This window comes from Heptranchias perlo, chromosome 4 (assembly GCF_035084215.1).
Source record: "Heptranchias perlo isolate sHepPer1 chromosome 4, sHepPer1.hap1, whole genome shotgun sequence".
Taxonomy (NCBI): domain Eukaryota; kingdom Metazoa; phylum Chordata; class Chondrichthyes; order Hexanchiformes; family Hexanchidae; genus Heptranchias; species Heptranchias perlo.
The window spans coordinates 36,501,311-36,522,608 of NC_090328.1; the positions used below are offsets into that span (position 1 = coordinate 36,501,311).

At 41.4% G+C, this 21,298-nt stretch overlaps 1 protein-coding gene across 3 annotated transcripts in view; it reads left to right on the top strand.

Moving 5' to 3' along the window:
* Positions 1–21,298, top strand: part of LOC137320867 (single-stranded DNA-binding protein 2) — a 429,480-nt gene that overhangs the window by 288,730 nt on the left and 119,452 nt on the right. For all 3 annotated transcript variants that reach the window (XM_067982791.1, XM_067982792.1, XM_067982793.1), the window contains one exon: positions 16,427–16,516. In XM_067982791.1, the coding sequence (XP_067838892.1) occupies positions 16,427–16,516 (90 nt within the window). The remainder of the gene's footprint in view (positions 1–16,426; positions 16,517–21,298) is intronic.

Below are 21,298 nucleotides of genomic sequence, written 5' to 3' on the forward strand. Positions count from 1 at the left end.
CTTCCTTGCGGTAACCTTCCTATGATTCTAACTGGTCCATGAAGCCTGTCCGATACACATGTGATGCCTATTCTGCCATGATACAGACGCTACTTACCCATCTGAAGCCATGTAATCTCCTAGGAGAGGTGAAAAAACAGATAGAGACACAGGTCAATTAGGGAAATAAAATCTGCAAAATTCCTCTTCGACCCCTTTAGGTGATCAAAACTAGTCCAGGAGACCTCATTGACCCTGACTTCTACAATGTGATCTCCTTCCTAACCAGAAACAGGTCCAACTCTCTCTTGAAACAGTGTTCACAGCATGAGCCATAAGCCGGCAAGCTGTTCTACAGGTCTACTATTCCCTGGAAAAGAATAGCGGTTCGCAGTGGCTGGAAAACCCAAAAATGTGGGTAACACGGAGGTCCTGCCAAATTTAACGGCTGGACCTCATTTGAATTTTTTTTCTCCTTTTCCCAGATGGCAGCCAACCAGTATGGGAGGCTGGCTGGCTGTCGGGGGGGAAGGCCTGAGCTGAAAGGCTGCAGCCGGGGAGCAGAGAGGAGGGAGAGAGAGATCATGGGTATGGGGGATGAGGGAGATGACGAGATGATGGGTCGGGGGTAGATCGCAGGGTCGGGGGAGATGACTGGTCAGGGGGGTTGAAGAGATTGCAGGTTGTGGGGGGAGCTTCGGATCGTGAGCTAGGAGGGGGTCTGAGGGCCGGGGGGGTGCGGGGCTTCGGATCGCGGGGAGGGAGGTCGATCGTGGCAGGTTTGATTGGGGGAATGAGGGGAAGCACTCCTGCTCCTCCTGGCCCACAAGCAGTGCTGGAAAGACACTTACCTACTGGATCCGGCCGTTCTCGCATCCCCTCAGCTGCCGGGTTTCCCGAGCACAGGGAAACCCAGCCAGCCAGCGTTAAACCTGAAACATAGGTAAAATTTGAGCCACGTAGTCTCATTCAAATATTTAAAATAGGGACCCGCCTCAGGAGAGCAGGTTAGTTGCCTGACCCCCAACCCGCCTCCTTTAAAACCAGAAGTTGGGGTTGGGTTTCCTATCTTTTTATTTTTAACCACATCCCTCCCCCCCCCCCCCCCCCCCCCCCCACCGCCTGTCTTGGGGAGTTAAAATTAACCCCAGAGATTCTAATTTCTAACCCGTGTGTGTTTGTGTGTGTGTAAGTGTGACAGAAAAATACATGAATAGAAATATAGGCAGTTTCTTTCCTCATTCAAATTTGATTTTTAAAAAGAAGAAACAAGAATTTGCATTTATATAGTGCCTTTAATATAGTAAATCGTCCCAAGATGCTTCACAGGATTGTAATCAGACAAAAAAAATTGACACCTACCAAAGAAGGAGACATTAGGACAGGTGACCAAAAGCTTGGTCAAAGAGATGGTTTCAAGGATTATCATAAAGGACAAGAGAGAGGTAGAGAGGTTTAGGGATGGAATTACAGAGTTTAGGACTAAGATGGCTGAAGGCATGGCTGCCAGTGGTGGGGCGAATAAAGTTGGGGATGCTCAAGAGGCCAGAATTGGAGGAATGCAAAGTTCTTGGAGGTTTACAGAGCTGGAGGAGGTTACAGACATAGGGAGGGATTTGAACACAAAGATGAGAATTTTAAATTCAAGGTGTTGATGGACCGAGAGTCAATGTAGGTCATCGACACTGGGGTGATGGGTGCACAGGACTAGGTGCAAGTTCGGATAGAGGCAACAAGTTGAATTTTGAAAGCAAAGAAAGCCTCTTTGAGGAAAACAGATAGAAAAGGTGGCTAAGAGGGGGAGGGGAGGAAGGACACTCATTGAGGGTGAGGTACCTCTGGCCTTACATCCATCCTTGGGAGGGGTGAGTGAGAGTGGGGGACTGGATGGAGGGTTAGGGTGAGGTGAGTGATGGTGGAGAAAGGGGAAGGTATTGAATGGGTCGTTCATAGAGGAAGAGGTGGGGTAATGATAAAAGTGAGGGGGTGGTAGGAAGTGGAATGTATAGCAGGAAGGTGAATCGGTGGGGTGGTGAAGGGAGTTGCTCAGGGCAACAGTTTCCCTGCAACTCCCACCCCAAATGTAGCCTGCAACCGTTGGCGGCTCCTTTCCCTACCACACCATGCCATAGCACCTCTTGCCCAAAAGGAAAGAAGAAAAAGAAAGATAAGCAGAAGATGACAGAGGGAGAAATAAAAGAAGAGTTGAGACAAGAAAAGCAACAAATAAGAGAAAGTGAGTGACAGAAGCAGAAGAGGAGAGACAGAGAGAAACAGCAACATGAAGATGTCAGAGACAGGTAAGAGAGCAATCATATTCTCTGATCGCATGGATTGGAGGGGTTCCAAAGGATTTCTGAAAAGATTATTTTCAATATCCTGACAGCAGTGAAAGAAGTAGTAACTAGTTCAGCAGGTTTTGTTGTTTATCATAAGTGTCCTGCATCCATGTTGTTCTTCCACATCAGCCAACCTGCATCAAGTTCAGAATAGTGACACTTCCAAAAAAAAATGGAAGTATTCAAAGTTAATTAGGAATCTGAGAAGTCTGTAATAGCTCTTATCTGTATTAGTTCTAGGATAACTAGTAAAGTGGAAAGTAGTTTGTATCTGAGCAATGCATTAATACCGGTTGTATATATTGGTTGAACAATGAGGGCCATTTACAATAATATAACCAAATTGTCACCTGTTTTTAGAAACTTAAAAAAGCAAGGCACTAACTTATTAAATCTACTTTCCCACAAAACCAATTATCTATTATTTTAACATGTCTAATAGATGTCCCATGATGTTACTCATGGTGATTTGGAAGATGCGCTATTTGATAATAATAGTGTTATCAAAAAAACTGTAACAGGAAAAGTGTTGCAGGTATAAGTGTGACACTAACTGGAAGTGTGTGCTATATGCAAGATTTTTAATATGTTAGATAAAAAAAGGTACAGCTGTGCCCATTTCTTGTGTATCCATCACACTTCCTGTGTCACATTTCAGGGACATGATTTTAGCATGGAGTCAGGAATTGAGCGGGTGGGTAGATGTTTATGTGGGAAACCCGGAAGTGAATTGAGTGCATCGGAATCTGCGATCGCAGCTCAATTGAAGGCAATTAATTTTGCTTTTGGGTTTTCCTGCACGACAGCCAGTCAGATTGGCAGGCAGGCTAGCTGCCTGTCGGGAGGGAACGTAGCCGGGAATTGGAAAGGAGGGAGAGATCTGGGCCGGGGTTGTCCCAATGGGGGTGTCTCCCATTGAGGGGGATTTGGACATCGGGAGTGTCTCCCATCGGGGGGAGGGGGGTCAGCCGACCGTGGGAGTCCAGTCGCGGCAGGTAAGTTTGTTGGGCCTGGAGAGAACACTCCTGCTCCTTTAAAGGCACTTACCTCATGGATCTGGCGCTTCTCACCTCCTTTCACCTGGCGTGATTCAAGAGCCATGGGAAAGCTGTCCTGGAGGCATTAAATTCAAAGGTGAGTAACATTCAATTGAAAAAAACCTAATGTAACTATTTCAATGAGGTAAATTGCCCCGTTAATGATCCACCCGCCGATATTAAGTGGGAATGGGAATGGGACTTCCGGGTTTTTGGCTGTGCGCGTGCATCCAAATAGTTGCATCGGTTGTGCTTGAGAAACTAGGATTTTGACCACCCACCTGCCCCCAACCCACCCGTTTTAGGGGTTAAAATTACCCCCCAAGTGTTCCACTTTCTCATATACAAATTCCTTGCAGCTGATTGGCTTGAATGTTGTATTAGTGAAAGAGTTGTGCCAGAGGACTGGATTGATGGCAGTATAACACCTCTTTTCAAGAAGGAAGATAAGGATAAGTTAGGCAATTGTAGACCCATCAGCCGAACATTGGTAGTGAGTAAGCTTCTAGAGGCGACAATCCAGGATGAAATGAATGCTCATGTAGAAAGACATGGATTAATTAAGAACACCAGCATGGTTTATTAGAGTTCCTTGAAGAAAAAACAATGTATTAATACAGGAAGTGCAGTGTATGTTGTATATGTGGATTTTCAAAAAATATTTGATAAAAGGCTTATTGATAAAATTAAGGTGCACGGTATTAAAAGAAATGTGACAGCAGGGATAGGAAGTTGGCTGAAGGACAAAATACAGAATTATGGTTAATGGATATTTATTGAATTGCTGGGTATCCACGAGGGATCAGTGCTAGGACTATTGCTCTTCACTATATTCATAATCTGGACTTGGGTATAGGGGGTCATAATATCAATATTTGTAAATGATACAAGTGGTGAGAATGCTTAACAGTGAAGAAAACTAAACAAATCCGAGGAGACATGGACAGGTTAGTAGATTATGCATATAGGTGTAGGATGAAATATAATGCGGAAAAATGTGAAGTGATATATTTTGAGGAAAAATAAGGAGAACAAATATACACTAAATAGTATAACTTTAAGAGGAGTAGAAGAGTGGATTGAATTAGGGGTTCAGGTACAAAAATCTTTAAATGTAGAACAAGTTGATCATCACTTTTATAAATGTGCAGCCGAGAAATTACAAAATGAGTTGGATGAAATATGTAATTAGGTAAAACAATGCTAGATGACATTTAATACAGACACATGTAAAGTAACTGCACATAGGAAGGGGAAATTTTGTGACATGCAAACTCCATAAATGGCGTTGAAGTAGCTGAGGATGAAATGAAAAGAGAGCAAGGAATCCTAGTAGACATGTTCAACTGCTGTACAACAAGGTCATTGCAGCCCTCAACTTAGGAACATAGGAATATAGGAACAGGAGTAGGCCATTCAGCCCCTCGTGCCAGCTCCGCCATTTGATAAGATCATGGCTGATCTGTGATCTAACTCCATATACCTGCCTTTGGCCCATATCCCTTAATACCTTTGGTTGCCAAAAGCTATCTATCTCAAATTTAAATTTAGCAATTGAGCTAGTATCAATTGCCGTTTGCAGAAGAGAGTTCCAAACTTCTACCACCCTTTGTGTGTAGAAATGTTTTCTAATCTCACTCCTGAAAGGTCTGGCTCTAATTTTTAGACTGTGCCCCCTGCTCTTAGAATCCCCAACCAGCGGAAATAGTTTCTCTTTATCCACCCTATCCGTTCCCCTTAATATCTTACAAACTTCGATCAGATCATCCCTTAACCTTCTAAACTCCAGAGAATACAACCCCAATTTGTGTAATCTCTCCTCGTAACTTAACCCTTGAAGTCCGGGTATCGTTCTAGTAAACCTACGCTGCACTCCCTCCAAGGCCAATATGTCCTTCCGAAGGTGCGGTGCCCAGAACTGCTCACAGTACTCCAGGTGCGGTCTAACCAGGGTTTTGTATAGCTGCAGCATAACTTCTTCCCCCTTGTACTCCAGTCCTCGAGATATGAAGGCCAGCATTCCATTAGCCTTCTTGATTATTTTCTGCACCTGTTCATGACACTTCAATGATCGATGTACCTGAACCCCTAAGTCCCTTTGGACATCCACAGTTTTTAACTTTTTACCATTTAGAAAGTACCCTGTTCCATCCTTTTTTGATCCAAAGTGGATGACCTCACATTTGTCTACATTGAATTCCATTTGCCACAGTTTTGCCCATTCACCTAATCTATCAATATCGCTTTGTAATTTTATGTTTTCATCTACACTGCTTACAATGCCACCAATCTTTGTGTCATCGGCAAACTTAGATATGAGACTTTCTATGCCTTCATCTAAGTCGTTAATAAATATTGTGAATAATTGAGGCCCCAAGACAGATCCCTGTGGGACTCCACGAGTCACATCCTGCCAATGTGAGTACCTTCCCATTATCCCTACTATCTGTCGCCTTTCGCTCAGCCAACTTCCTAACCAAGTCCATACTTTTCCCTCGATTCCATGGGCTTCTATCTTAGCTAACAGTCTCTTATGTGAGACCTTATCAAATGCCTTCTGGAAGTCCATATAAATAACATCCATTGACATTCCCCTGTCCACTACTTTAGTCACCTCTTCAAAAAATTCAATCAGGTTTGTCAGGCACGACCTACCTTTCACAAATCCATGCTGGCTCTCCCTGATTAACTGAAAATTCTCGAGGTGTTCAGTCACCCTATCCTTAATTATAGACTCCAGCAATTTCCCCACAACAGATGTTAGGCTAACTGGTCAAAAATTCCCTGGTTTCCCCCTCTCTCCTGTCTTAAAAAGCGGACTGACATGTGCAATTTTCCAATCTGGAGGGACAGTTCCTGAATCTAGAGAACTTTGAAAGATTATACTTAGGGCATCTGCAATCTGCTCACCAACTTCCTTTAAAACCCTGGGATGGAAACCATCTGGTCCTGGGGATTTGTCACTCTTTAGTGTTATTATTTTCTTCATTACTGTTGCTTTACTTATGTTAATTTTATCAAGTCCCTGTCCCCGATTCAATATTAGTTTTCTTGGGATTTCCGGCATGCTATCCTCTTTTTCTATTGTAAATACTGACGCAAAGTAATTATTCAACATGTCCGCCATTTCCCCATTGTCAATGACAATATCCCCCTTTCAGTTTTGAAGGGGCCAACATTGCTCCTGACCACCCTCTTTTTCCTAATATAACTATAAAAGTTCTTTGTATTGGTTTTGATATCCCTTGCAAGTTTCTTTTCATACTCTCTTTTTGTAGCTCTTACTATCTGTTTTGTGACCCTTTGTTGATCTTTGTATCTTTCCCATTCGCCAGGATCTGTGCTATTTTTTGCCTTTTTGTATGCCCTTTCTTTACGTCTTATACTGTCCCTTACCTCTTTAGTTGTCCATGCCTGTTTTTTTTGGCAAGTAGAGTTCTTGCCCCTCAGGGGTATAAACAGTTCTGTATCTCGTTAAATGTTTCTTTAAACATTTCCCACTGATCATCAGTCGTTTTACCCATTAACAGATTTGCCCAGTTTACTGTGGACAGTCTCTGTCTCACCCCATTGAAGTCGGCCTTACCCAAGTCTAGAATCTTAGCAGCTGACTCACTTTTTTCCCTTTCAAACACTACATTGAACTCGATCATGTTATGATCGCTATTGGATAGATGTTCACGCACAGTTAAGCTGTTAACTAAATCTGGTTCTTTACTCATTACTAAATCTAGTATGGCTTGCCCCCTAGTTGCCTCTAGGACGTACTGCTGTAGAAAACTATCCCGGACACACTCAAGAAATTCACTACCTTTCTGACAGTTGCTAGTCTGCTTTTCCCAATCTATGTGAAGGTTAATGTCCCCCATTAAGACCACTATGCCTTTCTTACACGCTTGTCTAATCTCTGCATTTATGCAATCTAGCACTTCAGAGCTGCTGCCAGGGGTCCTATACACAACTCCCACTATAGTCTTAGATCCTTTCCTATTTCTCAATTCAACCCATAAGGTCTCTGTTAGCTGCTTACCTCTCGTTATATCCTCCTTTATCATTGAATTGATTTCATCTCTAATCACTAAGGCTACTCCTCCCCCTCTTCCATTTTCCCTATCTCTCCTGTAGACCTTATAACCCGGTATATTTCGCTCCCAATCCTGACCATCCTGCAGCCATGTCTCAATAACTTTTATGCTGAATCTCAAGTACCTTCTCTGGGAAGGCAACTTCTTTGCCTTTGACTACTTCCAGGCTGCCAAAGGGAATGTCAGTAAGATCGGTTAGTCTTCAGTTCTTGCTTGCATTAAGCAGGTGACTGATACCATGTTTGTAGAGCAAACATATTTAACACTTTCTCCATGGACAACTTGAAGCTGCAGGATAGGGCTCTGGGGATTACACAGATTACGGGCATCCGCCAAGTCCAAGGTATCATTGACTGCACCCATGTTGTCTTGCAGTCTCCTTCGCACGACCCCACTGCCTTCATGAATCACAAGGACTTCCACTCCATCAATGTGCAACTGGTGTGTGTTCACCAGCTGTGTATCATGCACGTCTGTGCTCACTTTCCTGGCAACTGCCACGATGCTTTTATATTGTGGCAATCATCCATTCCCTACTCTTTGCCCCTGCACAGCAAATAAGAGGGTATTGTTTGGGCACTAGGATGTTCCCCTGCACACTTGGCTCATGAAACCTGTCAGGAACACTTACTTGGTAACCAAACTACACTACTGAGAGAGTGGTACACTGCTTTTTTTCTTTCTTTTCCTTCTTTTCCTTTCCTCCACCTTGTGGAGACTGGCTCAACTTAGATTCAGAGGATGAGCTGCTTATTGGGACAGATTGTGTTCATACCAAGGACTTTTGACTAAAGTCATAAAGAAACCTCCTACTAATGCTGGTTTATAGTTTCGAAGACAGCAGAGATCTTTTAATCCATTCTAGACTCAAGGGTCTGGAAATCCTCCGATCTGATGGAGTTCAAGATAATGCCACCACTGATAATTCAGATGGAATGATTGAGGGAATTGGCTTATAGACCTTGATAATGTGTAATTTTACATCAGAATTCAGGAATCCCATGGAAGGTACTTGAGATTCAGCATAAAAAAGTGAACTATTAAGTTATCAAATCATATCTGCATTCAGAGAATTGACAAAAGCTTTGCATTTACCCTGCTTGCTGTTATGTCAACCTGCAGTTTGTGAGTTTTATTCTCTGTTGGTAGGCATTCAAATAGGGCAGTAGTGAAACCACATCAATCAGTTTTGTCTAAAATTGTAACAGCTTTATTACTTATCTTTGGATATAACATTACTGAGGTATTACTGCCTATTTATATAGAAAAAGTGATACTCGTAAGTCTAGGTAATTGTTTCATTTGATAGCAAAACCTTAGATAAACACATTGCTAAATGGTGATTAGCAAATTAGGTTATATAATAATCTCTGGAGGGAAAGTTAGAATCCATTCTGTCTGCACTATGGTTAGCTTTTTGGTCAACATGCTTAGGGGTTTTGCCTACCTGTAAGGATATTATCCTCTTGATCTGATAGTTAAAAAAGATAAGCACTTTGGTGCTGCTTGCTTCAATTTGGCCTTAATATTCAATCAATCACATTTCCCACCTCCACTGCATGTACTATTTGGACAAAGTTCAGTATGGTATGTGGAAATTGAATTAATGGGGAAGAATATAAGTTACCTAGAATATAAGTAGATATGGTCTTCTTCATTCCTTAAATGTAGCTTAACCTTTACATGCAAAGAACCCTCCTTTCCTAATGCTGCTTGGAATTTCTCTATTTTTCAGTCAAATTTCCTTGCTGTTTCTGCTGTTTTCTCTGGTTAAGAACTGTAGTTCATAACTTTTTATGCATTACTGGGAGTGGGGAAGTTCAGTCAATGGTTTTCATGATAGTTTTCTGTAATCTATTGGCGATACCTGTAGTTTATGGACCGGTAATCTATAGGGATATGTGTAGTTTAAGGACCTGAATAACTGACGCCGATGAAGTATGAGGGTTCATGGGGAAGGATGCCATTGTTGGGTGCCCCGCCACTATCATTGCCCAGCTTGTGAAGCAGGCCACAAATTGCAATGTAAATGCTCAGGAACAGGAGACCCTGCCCTTTCTATGTTGATGGCTATGTTTGAGGCAGGCACAGGTTCTGTACCCATCAGACTATCGCAGATACTTTTGACGCTAGGCTGGGATCCAGCATATCCAGGTCCTGACCTAGTCTCTATCCCTTCCCGAAGTGTGTTGGAAGGGCTACAGATTTCGGCCTCTATATCTTTACACTGCTGATTTCATAGCGATTCTATTTTATTTATCTGATTTCTGCTACCTACCATAGTGTACTACAGTTATATTTTACAAACCAAGGTTTAATCCCAAATTCATTGAAGAAAAGGAACTGTAGATTCACATTCTACATCTCTAACATTTATGTGTGTGTGTGTGTGTGTGTTATATATATATTTTTCTCACACCTAAACTTTGCACCAATGAGTTTATTCAAAAGTGCCTTTCAAATTCATTTTGAGAAGAACCATTATTCCTGTAATTAACAGTGTTCGAGACAAATAATAATCTGTAGAGTTCATTTATGGACCTGAATAGCTGATGGTCAGCAATCCTGAAAAATGGTTAGATTTTCTGCATAAAAGTGCTTCAGAAAGTGATTGGCAAATGTATTGCAAATGAATATTCTTTGTTCTTAGTGACGGGTATAATGAAACCTAGATGCGGTGTAGCACTCTTCCTACTCTTCACCATTTACATAACTAATTTGGACTCGGGAATTGCAAGTACAATTTGAAAATTTACGGATGAGACCAAATTGGGGGGTACAGTTAATACTGAGATAGATAAGACAAAATACAAGAAGGTGTTAAGACACTTGTAGAATGAGCGGGTAAATGGCAAATGAATTTCAATCTAAACAAGTGTGAAGTGGTGCATTTCGGTAGGAGGACTAAGGAGGCCACGTGCTTCTTGGAAAATAAGGAGGTAATTTTAACCCCGCAGGACGGGCGGTGAGAGGGTGGGGAGGTGGAAGTTTAAAAATAAGAAAGTGGGAAACCCTACCCCAATATGCCAACATCCGGTTTTAATGGAGGCGGGTTGTGGGGGGGTGTGGGTGGTCAACCAACCTGCTCTCCGGAGGCGGACCCGTCATTAAATTATTTTAATGAGGCTGCGTGCCTAAGATTTTATCTCTGTTCCAGATTTAACGCTGGCCGACCGGGTTTCCCGGGCCTCGGGAAACCTGGAAGCTGAAGGGAGGCAAGAACAGCTGGATGGAACAGGTAAGTGCCTTTCCAGCACTGCTTGTGGGCCAGGAGGAGCAGGAGTCTTCCCATCCCCCCACCCGGCCCACCAAGCAAACCTGTAAACCACTCCACGATTGAACTCCCTCAATCGGCTGACTTCCACCCTGCTGCGATCGACCCGACCCCCACCCCCACCTGCACCCCGCCATGTCTGACTTACCTTCTTCCCTCTGCTCCCCGGCTGTGGCCTGGAGCTGAAGGCCTACCCACCCGACAGTCAGCTAGCCTCTGGCTGGCTGCGGCCAGGAAAACGATTCAAAAAAATTTAAAGTCCTGCCGAATTTGGGAAACTCATACTTCTGGGTTTGTCAGCGGCTAAACCTCCCCTCCCTGCCTCCCCATTATTATCCGGGCCAATGAGTCTAAATGGGGTAGAGGAGCAAAGGGACCTGAGGTACAGATTCATACATGATTAAAAGTAGCGACACTCCTTAAGAAGGCCATAAAAAGTGCAAACATAGCACTGGCATTCACTTCTAGAAGTACAGAATTGAAAAGCAGAGAAGTTATGTTAAACTTGTATAGAACCTTGGTTAGACCACACTTGGAGTACTGAGCAGAGTTCTGATCTCCATATTACAAAAAGGATATCGAGGCACTGGAGAAGGTGCAAAAAAGATTTACAAGGATGATACCAGACTGAGAGGTTATAAATATCAGGAAAGACAGAACAGGCCTCTATAAGAGAGAAGGCTTAAGGGTGACCTAATAGAGGTCTTTAAAATTATGAAGGGGTTTGATAAGCTGAACGTAGACAAGATCTTTCCACTTGTGGGGGAGTCCAAAACTAGGAGCCATAAATGTAAGATAATCACCAATAAACCTATAGGGAATTTAGAAGAAACTTCTTTACCCATACTGTGGTTGGAATGTGGAACTTGCTACCACAAGAAGTAGTTGAGGCGAATAGCATAGATGCATTTAAGGGTACTCTAGATAAGTACATGAGAGAAAAAGGAATAGATGGATATGCTGATAGGTTTAGTTGAAGTCGGGTGGAGGAGGCTGATGTGAAGCATCAAAACACCGGAATGGACCAGTTGGGCCGAATGGCCTGTTTCTGTGCTGTAAATTCTATTCTATGTAATTCTTCGTACTCTGCCAGAACAAAGCTCCCAATCACAAGCACAGAGAAGTGCACACGCATCTCAGAGAATTTTATAGGTGTTGGTGGACCTGGTGCTCAACATGTCCAATTATTATATCGCAGTAACCAACAAAGCAAATAGAATGAACTATATAGCCAAAACAGCAGTGAGTGCAAGTGGGAGAAAGTTGTGCTTAAACTGTAAAGTGCCTCTGGTCAGGTCACACCTGGCGTACTGTGTTCAGTTCTGGGCATTGCACCTTAGAAAGGCCTTGGAAGGGAGTGCAGCGTAGATTTACTAGAATGATACCTGGACTCCAAGGGTTAAATTACGAGGCGAGATTCCACAAATTACGGTTGTATTCCCTGAAATTTAGAAGACTAAGGGGTGTTTTGATCAAAGTTTTCAAGATATTAAGAGGAACCGATAGGGTAGATGGAGAGAATCGATTTCCACTGGTTACTAGGGGACATAGCCTAAAAATTAGAACCAGGACTTTCAGAAGTAAAGTTAGGAAACACTTCAACACGCAAAGGATGGTAGAAGTTTGGAACTCTCTTCTGCAAATGGCAGTTAATGCTTGCTCAGTTGTTATTTTTAAATCTGAGATTGATCGATTTTTGTTAACCAAAGGTATTAAGGGATATGGGGCTAAGGCAGGCATATGGAGTTAGGTCACAGATCAGCCATGATCTCATTGAATGGTGGAACAGGCTCAAGGGGCTAAATGGGCTACTCCTGTTCCTATGTACCTTGAGTAATATATCCATTTCTGGGCACCAAGAAACAAGGGAGACGTTCAAGCCCTGGAGGCAGTGCAGCAAAGAGCTGCAGGACTGTTTCCTAGTGTCAGGGCACTGACTTATGGAAAAAGACTGAAGAAACTTTAATTCTGGAAAGAAGGTTCCTGAGAAGGGACCTCATAGAGGGATGCAAGCTGATAAAAGGTATAGAAAAGATAAATTCAGAACAATACTTTAAATGAATCCATGAGGGCACAAGGAGGGGGGGGGGGGTAGGTTCAAACTGGTGAAAAGCAAATTTAGAACTGATGTTTGGAAGTTCTTCACGTAAAAAGTGATCGATACGAGGAGTAGATTTCTTTGTAGGGTAGCGGAGGTAAAATCACTGGAGTCATCTAAGAAATAACTGGACACAATGGGGGGCGGAGAGAAAATGTAGTTCTACCTTGCTGGCTTAGCTAGGATGGGCTCAATTGCCTTCCTCAACTGTGTATATCTTGTGATCTTGCATGATATTTGTAATGCCATCACCCATATATGAAAACAAATATGAATTGCACACGCAGATATCTATGTAATTAAACATTTTTTAAATTACATAATACATGTTATACAATAGGAACTAGAATACAAATTTGATTTCAATTATGAGGGAGACCTTTATAATGATTCTCTCCTTCCCCCGCCCACCCCCTCAAGCCCCTGCGAATTATGCGATCCATCACCTGATAGGTTGCAGGTAATAACTTATCATCTGCATCTTAACTTAGAAATAGATCACAGACCATGGTTCCTCAATTGTGTATTCTGTTTACAATATTCATCAGATAAGTAACTATCATAATTTTAAAAGTTAATTTTAAAAATCAGCCCTCCACAATGCCATCTGGTCTCAGTGGTGATGTCAAGTCTATGTAATATAAATTTTTTTTATAGAGGTGATAACATTTTTAAAAATTGAGTCTCTACAGGAAATGCCAGTCAGAAAGCACTGAAAGAGCCCTAATCCAAACCAGAGGAGAGTTAAGCAGCCTGTTATCAGCAGGCACAGAAAAACTGCTCAGCTACACCAGACCTAAATACTGTGAACAGGATGATGAACTGTGAAAGCTTCTTGCATGCACCTTGCGTAAACAGGCCCAAGGCAGAGAAATTGCAATAGTCAGGAAAACAGATGGCAAATGCTCCTCTGATCCTATGGCGATCAACAGAGAATTTGCAGACTTCTACACCTCCTTATATGCCTCAGAATCCTAGGCCACGTGACAGGAAACAGATCAGTACCTAGTTGACTTGCCCGTCCATCATTTTACTGAGACTGATTCACAGGCTTTGGACTCCCCAATCTCAGTGGAGGAGCTCCACAGGGAGGTAAAAGACCTATAACCTGGGAGATCTTGGGAACCAACATGTTCCCCACTAAAGTTTATAAAGCCTTTCTCCCTAGAGCACCCAGTGTCTCAGTGAGTTTATCTGTGAGTAGTTGAGTCATACAATCAACAAAGTTCCAAGTTGGAACACTAGTCTGTGCTTGCTTAGTTGTTTTCAGTAGAGTAGTGGTAAAGGTGCTACAGTGGTCTCCACCCCTCTCAGTTAGGGAGGACAAAATTAGCCAGGATTCCTGCTTTTGTACCTTATCCAGTATCCTTTGCCCAATGTATAGATGTTGGGTGAGGACAGGATAAAGCTTGGCAGTGAGGCCCCCCCAGAGTTAAATACCCACTGGCACTCACAGTCAAGGCTCACTTATGAATATTGGCTACTTAGGCATGGTACTAGCGGCTGTCAATGTCTTTAGGAGAGAAGGAAAGAATATTTTTTTTTAAAAAGCCTTTCTCTCCGATCTGATGCTGCTGTTTGCGAAACTCTAATGCACAAAAATGGTAAGGATTCAACTCATGCATTCTTGCTTTTCCATATCCATCCTAAACAGCAACTATTTTACCTAATATTTGATTAGATTTTTGATTGTTTTGCTATATTATTTAGACATTGAAAATGATGACTATATTGTTACTCCCTGGTCCCTTTCTAAGTCTCCCTATAATACAATTCAACTCATTGATACTGTGATGCACACTTTTTTAATCAGTGTGCACTGCTTTACATTTCTCCGTGTTACATTTCATTTGCTCCATGCCTACCCAATTACATAATTGATCTAAATCCTTCTATAATTTTTTTTCCCATTCACTGTCTCTATTGCTCTCTATTTCAATAATGTCAGCAATTGTTACAAGTTTACATTTGGTTTTGGTATCCAGGACTATTGCTGTAGGTTAGGAACATTGGTGTTCAAGCACTGACCTCCACAGGACTCCATTCAACACCAACCCCCCATATTCACACCCCTCAGTTTGACATTTCCTATTACATCTAAACTGGATTCTTGGGTCTAAAAATTTCTATCATATGGGACTTTGTCAAAAACTTCCTGAAAGTCCAAACCAGCTATATCACCAGGAATTCTATTTACATTATCTATAATATCTTCCAAAAAGTTTAAGAGGTTTGTCAGGAAGAATCTCCTCCTTCAAAACCAATTCTAGTTATTTCTTACTAAGTTATTATTACATACGAACACCCTGCACATCGTCCTGCCACTGAAAGATGAACATACTCCCCTACCTCTTCTATTTGTAAGATGTGATACTAATCTAGGAATCAAAGTCAACACTTTTAGGACCTAAACATGCATATCGTCTGTACTGATAAGAAACTGAGAATAAGATTCAGACTAAGTGATTACAGCTCCTGAAACAAATGAGGGCACTGAACCTCCCAACTTTTTAGGCATTGTCATAAGAACATAAGAACATAAGAAATAGGAGCAGGAGTAGGCCAATCGGCCCCTCGAGCCTGCTCCGCCATTCAATAAGATCATGGCTGATCTGATCCTAACCTCAAATCTAAATTCATGTCCAATTTCCTGTCCACTCCCCATAACCCCTAATTCCCTTTACTTCTAGGAAACTGTCTATTTCTGTTTTATAATCACTTGCTAGTTCCATTCTAATGAATTATTGCCTGAAATGCAACCTACCATCAAAAAGTTTTGTTGATCCTGAAACTGAAGCCTCTTCCCATTTACCCTATATAACCTAGTTTTCATTGACCCTCCGAAAGTGACTGGTCAAATCCAAAAATACACCATGGTGACATCTACTCTCAAAGCCTGAAATTTGCTGAAGATGTTTTCTGGTATGTCAGCCTATTTCCCATCTGCCAGAACAGTCAACTTCCAGAAGCCCTTACCTCAAATAGTTTCAAAATTTGGCTAGAGGAAGGCATTGTTGAAATGTAGCCACCTGCAACCCATGGGAGAGCATTTTGGCTTTTAAGAGGTGGCTAACTCAGTCAACAAGACGTATTCAGTTACCTCCAAATCTACCATTACCTCGGGAATCTCAGTTTTACTCAAAAGAAAATCCAACTTGTCCCTATTCTTGACTTCTGTATACATCAGGATGTAGGAGAACGATTTCAAGATAATATACCAAACTTACAGCACCCTCCACGGGGTCTGCCCCCTGTAGTTGTATTGTGCAATGGGGAAAGTTTATTTATGACCATTGTAGGTCGTGTGGTACCTGGCAAAATGCACAGGTGTGTAAATTTAATACATCACTTAAGTAGCACTGATTGTTAGCTAGACCAGCCATTCATAGTAGAGAAGATTGGCCTGTTTTTCAAATAAGCAGGTAGACTTTTAAATATAGTTATGATTTTGGTATGTCTGTAAACACTTGTTACACACACAAGTTATATTTACATTTGTTTTTGTCATGAGTTTAATTGATTCAGAGTATGTGTTATTTTATTCTTTACACTTAGGAAGTATGCCAATCCCTTGTTACAGGATGTAATGACAAAGGAGTTGCCTTTCTTTTCAGAGTGCAGCGGCAGCCCCCAGTCCAGTGCTAGGAAACATTCCCCCAGGAGACGGAATGCCAGTAGGCCCGGTACCACCGGGATTCTTTCAGGTAATAAGAGACTTAAGCAATAGGACAAGGCTTTTCATATGACTTAATGATTTCCAAATAAGAATAAGAGACCTTGCTGAATCGCTCTAAATTATCACTGAAGAATATAATCCACTTGAAGCAGATGGTGAACTCAGAAACTCCTAGGATTACATGCATGAATCTGGCTGGATTTTTATTTGGTTTAAATTAAACCACAAACACACTGATTTGTACTTCTCAACTAGCTGATAATCACTCTAATATATATGTATTTTGCATTTAAAGGAACTGTATGCCCTAATTTGGGAACATTAATGGTAGAGTTTCTGATGCATTGTTTCTGCTGCTACTGTAAATAAAAATGTTTTTTTTCAAACCAGAGCTCCACTCTACTAACCCTGTTAGTGCTGCCATTTTGCACATGAGCATACTGATTAGATTGCAACTAGACACTCCTGCTCATTTGTAACTGAATCTGGCTTCATGGGCAGTATAGTGATGGACATTATTGGCTTCCCGATGGTGTCTGTCACTTTGAGCTAGAAGGAAGATTAGGTGATTTCAGAGTTTGATTCGTTAACTATTTACATGCAAAATGAAAAACTAATTTAAACACAATATACTCAGGGTATTGAAGGCACATTAAGTTTGTATCTTCAAAAAAAATACAAGAGGATGCCCTGTAAAGTTTCTGTCTCTGAGCCATGCTGACCAGGAAAGTTCCAGGTTAGATCTCTGATGTATGACATAGCTGAGCTCTTCTAGGGCAACACTACGGGTATTGCAGCAATGCCAATGGATTAAGAAGGAAAAATCAGCCAAGGTTCCCACTCCAGATCAGTATATAGTGACCCATACTGGGGGTGCACGTGTAGGCACTGGGTGAGGATAGGATCCTGCTCAGCTGCATTTCCCCCTCCAATTAAATAGCCTGTTGACATTGTGTCTATATTCCTAAATCAGTAATGCCCATTTAGATGATGCACTAGATTGCAACTGCCACCCAGGGAACTGTATCCTAGTGAGGAAGTCCGTCCTTTAGGAGAGTAGGAAAGAAAGTCGGCAAAAAAAATGCTGCATTTTAGCTTTTCTGTTAAATGTCGGGGTAGATTTTCCCTTTGTGCGCCCGATAGTGCCGATGATTGGCCCGGCCCGTTTTGAGGACCAGGCTTTGTTAATATAGGATCGGCAGAATATGGGCGGAAAAGACTACCCTGGGACAGCCCACCTTCTCTGGGGAACCGCAACATTGCGTGGCGCAGCTGGCCCCTGGGCCCAGAGAAAGGAATGTCTGAGGAAGTGGGCGGGTGGGTGGGCTTCCTGCTCCTCCCCACAAAAATAAATTAGACTTACCTTCTGGATTGCTCTTCAGCTAGCCTCAGAATCTCCCCTATAATGAGCTTATGGTAGGATAACAGAAAATTAAGGGAGGGAGGGAGTACTCTTCAGAAAATAACCTCAGAACACATACCTGGAGTTCTTCACAATAGGAGCTGATACAGCATAGCACATCTTCAGATTGTATGAAACAAGGCAAACATTTTTTGAGGCACTGAGGGTTTATACCTGAATCACCTGGGAGACTGTGCTTGATGTTCTCTACTAAAAAAAAAATGACCCACTAAGTACTGAGCACGCATAATTATAACAGTGGAAGCACAGTCTGCATAAAAGCAATATTATAAAGTGTGTAGACCAAATTAGAAACTTCTAGGCCTGAATTGATAAAAGGGAAACTCTCTTGCTGCCATATTTATCAATGGTACAGAGATGCCATGTTCGAGGCTGGTAGATTCTTATTATAAGTTCTTTCTCAGCATTTCATAATGCTCTTTGGGTTTAATCATTTATTTTATGGTTTGGTTTATTTGCTGTCCAAAGAGTTTTGTGGCAACTTGGATAATATCTACAGAAAACAATCCATCCAGTGTTTATTTTTGTTCAGCAAAAACTACCAGCATCCATACCAATCATCCATACTGATTTTGCAGAGTTTGAATTAGCTATTAATCTGTAACATTTTTGGCAAATGGAAGTTTTTTATACTTTTGTTATTACAAATAAAAAAGGAAAGAAGAAAAAATTACAACAAATTTAATTCAAGCTTGACATATTATTTAAATTCAGAATATTCAAAATTTGACAGAAGGCCCATTTTTTATTTTCAACCCTTCTAGAGATTGCACTCATTGCAGGTCAGAATGACCTGCACTGAATAAGATTCCCCCCAGGGTTTTTACTAAGGGCTGCCCTTAGTATAAACCCTGCTCATGCACCAGAAAATGCTAAATTACCTGTCTACGCAGGCGCTGACTCCTGATTTCCAGCTACACTCAGCAGGAGGTTCTCATTCAACACTGCCTGATGCAAAAGGTCTGGCTTCACAGCCCCAGACAACTCCAAAGGGAAGAAGCAGGAGACTTTGCTCTGATATGGTGTTGTAATAGATATATTCCTACCATTTATTCTTGTACAGTTGCTGCTGTTCTGTAGATTTGCAGCATATAATAAATTGGGCATAGATTGTACATATGACTGATTTCTTTCACATCCCCATCTTCAGACCCTTGTATCATCTTGAAATCCTCAAACTACAATTGAGCATGTTGCCAACAGCATTAACCACTTTTACCAATTCACCTCAGTTTGCTTTTTTGTTTTTTGTATTTTGTAATTATTAAAATAATAAGTGCGCTTTGTAGTTGAATAAAGACTTTGACTTCTCATTGCAGATTTTCAATTGTAGTATGTTTTGTTTAAAAAATCCTCTTGTAAAATAGATTAATATTTACATTCACTCCTTAACGTAGTAAAATTTAGGATGTTTTTGTATGTGGTTCCATCTTAGGATGGTGGAGCATTATTGCCTCCTAGTGGAAGGTGATCGTCCATTTAGTATACATGCAGAAACTAGTGGAGCAGTTAATGAGATTGTGGTGTTCAGCTCAATATATATATTTCTTTCCATCGAGTCCAGAAAATATTTTCAAATAGAGTATACGGTCTTTTTTCCTTCCTTAGTGTTGTTCAAATAACCAAAAACTCAGCACACCATGGTCAAGATTGAATTAGGTAAAGTTAACAATCTTAGCATTCACTTTTTGGTACCTCCCTGACCTTAAAAGTTATGGGGGGAAGTGTTTGCTTTGTGACAGTCATCCATTTCACATACAGGACACAGCAGACATGTGCATGTGCAAGTATTTGTGTGTAGTTGTTTTGTTTGCTGTGTACTTTTGAATATTTTTTGTTTTATGAGAAAGACCAGTAATTATCTTGCTCACAGGGATACAGGATTGCCTCTTTCTGTTAAGACTCATTTACTAAGCATCATTTTCCAGCTAAGAAGATGGGCAAGGGAACTTCCTACAAAGCCTCTACCAGTACTGCTCTGAAAGCAGTAGTAAGGAATTGGGAGAGTGACAGAGGATAACTTACCCTAAATTTTCCCTCATTGAGAAAATCCTAAACCTTGGCTTAACTCCTTCCTCGATGATACAGGAGGCACCTGCAATTTTCCATGGTGGGGAATCATAGGTTATGAAATTGATGTCCTACTATTCTCTGATGCAGCATATTAGAACGTCAGCATGTTACTCCATAAATGATGCACTGGAGCCTTGTATAGCATACCCAGTTTAACAAATACCCAACTGTAACCAGCATTTTGACACAACGTGCAGTGAAAGGACTACCTACTTCTGTTCACATTCAGTGAATGGGCTATCTATTTCTATTCACATTCAGTGAATTGGCTACCTACTTCCAATGTCATATGAGTGGTATTACCATGCAATTTGGAAAATTTATGCTGCAATAATAATTAAAAAGCCTGATGAAAGAGGGTCAAAGTGAGCTGGCTGCAACGAGCAGTCTTTCACTTTCTTGCCGTGACAGTGAGAACAAGTATGGGCTTCCAGGTGCTAGGTGATTGACAGCATCGAACACAAGCAGCTGGGCACCATCTGATTGACAGGCCTATGTGTGAGCAAGGAAATAGTAGCTGCCAGTTGAGTATTGAGAAAATGGGCATTTTGAAAGGAGCTGAAAAGGAGGATTGGTAGTTGTCCTGACTAGAATAAATTGTATGATTGCTGGCAATCTTAGGCACTAAGGAATGCTATCAACCCCGCATTGAACGAACACTCACATATAATGAATATTTAGCATGACAAACTGGTGTTCATTATATGTGGGGTTGACTGTACTTGGAATGTGTGAAATGGCAAAATGATTAACATGAAATAGCACTTTGTGATCTGTGGCAATATATGGCTTAAAACAATTTATTTAAATGAGAAGAAATATATTCAGAAACTTACCACTTATGTATTTTCCCCAATTAAGAAAGATTTTTGTTCCCATCATTCGTTTCCCCTAAGCTATGCACCATTCCATGTCTGAAGGAATAGGGTGGTAGCTTTTTTATATCCCTCTTTCTAATTCCTATATGCAGCTTGGGGAATCATAGTAGTTGATCAGGGTGACTCACCCTTGTGATCTAATTGAGATCTGGAACTTACTACGTTGGAAATCACAGCTGCGAGACCATGTTCTATTACTCATCAGTTATAACAGTGTTAATAAACCACATATAATTGTGTGATGATTTAATTCAGTTGAGAATTTTAGAGCAGCGCATCCTCAATTCCTGCTGATCCTGTGCTAAACTGAAGTTATTTAAGTTTAGATGTGTTGTCAAGTAAATTAGTGAGCCTATAGGGTTAGTCACCTCCACACCATTGTTATTGAAATGGAGTCAAGTTTGGCTGGTGAAAAAGACTATTAGAAGTTAGTGTA